The sequence below is a fragment of the Leuciscus leuciscus genome (assembly GCF_965113295.1).
Source record: "Leuciscus leuciscus genome assembly, chromosome: 5".
Lineage (NCBI taxonomy): Eukaryota > Metazoa > Chordata > Actinopteri > Cypriniformes > Leuciscidae > Leuciscus > Leuciscus leuciscus.
Window position 1 is genome coordinate 6,851,780 of NC_138729.1, and position 2,221 is coordinate 6,854,000.

Here is a 2,221-nt window from a genome sequence, read left to right on the forward strand (position 1 = left end):
TTTCCCAGAGCTTTGTGACTCCTTTACTGAAGGGTCACTTTGTTTTTGTGCAGTGGAACGGGCTGAATGGGTCCTAAAGCCAATGCTAATGCCTGTGGTTCGATGGATTTTAAGATCACACTTACACAGTCAAATACACAGTCTCAAACCATTCACACAATTGCCTGGAAAAGACAAGGGCTTTCTTACTTTTGACACACAAAAAAAAGAAAAAAAAAGAATGACCAGTGCCCCCCCCCCCCCCCCCACACACACACACATACACACATACACACACGTGTGTAGGCCAATCTCAAAACACTTAATGTACACAATATTTACTCAACATTTCCTAAAGAGTACATTAAAAGCTTTTTATTTGTTGACAGGCATTTTGAAATTGATACACTACCACTTAATCGGCAAAATCTGGGACAGTGATCTACCAATATTGGCAAATGCGAGTACTTTAATTAATTTGGGATGGATTATATATGGTTAAAAATGTCAAACATTTAAATATTGTGGTGGCCAAAAATCACTTGATTAATTGGCCTATCACAACACAAGACAATTATCTTACAAAAAGTGCTGTATACCTAAATTAATACATAGAATGCAATAACCAAATGTAATGGTTACATCAACATATTGAATTTCTTCCCCTTGTGTTTTTCTTTCAGAAGTAGACCTCTCTCAAAGTAAAGGCACAGGAGGAGCAGGTTCCTCGGGGACCACTGGAGGTATGGGTTCTCATCTCCAGTGCCTGTCAGTCCACTGCACAGATGAACTTGGGGAGTCTAAGGGGCGCGGGGGACCTGTTCCTTCCTGGCGTTCCCTTCACTCGGACATCTCAAACCGTTTCGGAACATTCGTAGCTGCGTTGACTTGAAGAAACAAGAGCAAGAGAAAAGAAGACATTTTGACTACCAGGATGAGGATAAGAAACCAAGACTTCTTTTTTTATATATGGAGGAAGGATAAATCAGTGTTTCTTTGTCAGGAAAATTTGTGCCATTTTTGTAGAAAAAAAACAAAACAAAACAAGAAAAAACATGTTACACTGAACTTACTGTAGGATGATATTAAAAGACAAGATGATGGTATACCAGTACTGATCCAGACCTCAACATTTCTTTATACGTCTATGCATTCTGATGGCTTTTCTGTTCATCCATTGTTGTGTATTCTATGCTTTTCTCATACCCAATTTTTTGCCCTCTCTGGAGGTCTCTTTTTTTTCATCTTTGAAATAATTATTGTTCCTTCTTATAAAAAAAACCCCTGATTCTGAATAAGATCTAGGGTCTTTTCCTGACCTTCTAGCCCTCAGGGCAGGTAATTCTATTGTCATCGAGGGACACAAGAGGGCTTTGAATTGGGGTCCTTGCAGGCATGCTGCTTGCTGCCTTCTTTGGAACCAAAAGGGAGTGGTCAGGGGAATCCTATTAGAACATGATTCATAGAAATTCAATGATGTGCCATGTCTTTTCAAGCTGTCTTAAAATGCTTTAATGCGGATCACTGGCCCTCCCCCAGAATTTCTCCACTTCTTTTGGTTACTCTACCCTTTCGGATTCCCTCTTTACTTGTATATTAGGTTTACAGCATTCTCCATTTTTCGGTTTAAATAGCCCATAGCCCATCGGATTGTTTCTTGAACACCCAGGATGCTTCAACACTGGTATGCCGCACAGCTAGAGGAAACCTTTTGATGTTAAATGGATATCAAATAGAAACCAGAATATTGGTATTGCACATGTAATTTTTTTAGGCAATCTTATACTCTTTAGAATAATGTTACAGTTGACCTTAAATACCTGAAAAAGGTTAGATGGAAGGTCATAATGGCAACGTGGAGATTTACAGAGGTCCCTTTTCTTTGTTTCTTTTCATTTTTTAAAGTAATATGTAAAGTGCAGTTGTCTGTTTTCCTGCATATTGTATATATATGTACATGTTTTATTGAGTATCTAAATAACAATAAATATGATGTTAATGGTGGCAGTTGCGCTTTGAAGAATTCTGTTTGTATTACTTTTGCTGCGAGCAGCAAGTAACATTTATAGTTATATAAAATATTTTTAAACATCCAGTTTTTCTATTTAAGTTTAATGCAGTAACTGACCTTGACATGACATGACACTGAATTGTATTTAAGTTTTTAAAATTAGAATTATACTGGCTTTTTTTGTTGTTCCCAAAACCTTGGTAAACATTTAAATAATAGGACACTTATTTT

The 2,221-nt window shown here is 37.2% G+C and overlaps 1 protein-coding gene across 1 annotated transcript in view; it reads left to right on the forward strand.

The window, feature by feature from the left end:
* Positions 1-1,986, forward strand: part of mn1b (meningioma 1b) — a 15,467-nt gene extending 13,481 nt beyond the window's left edge. The window contains exon 2 of the mRNA XM_082170923.1: positions 663-1,986. Coding sequence (XP_082027049.1) covers positions 663-871 — 209 coding nt within the window. The 3' untranslated portion in view covers positions 872-1,986. The remainder of the gene's footprint in view (positions 1-662) is intronic.
* The last annotated feature ends 235 nt before the right edge of the window (positions 1,987-2,221 follow it).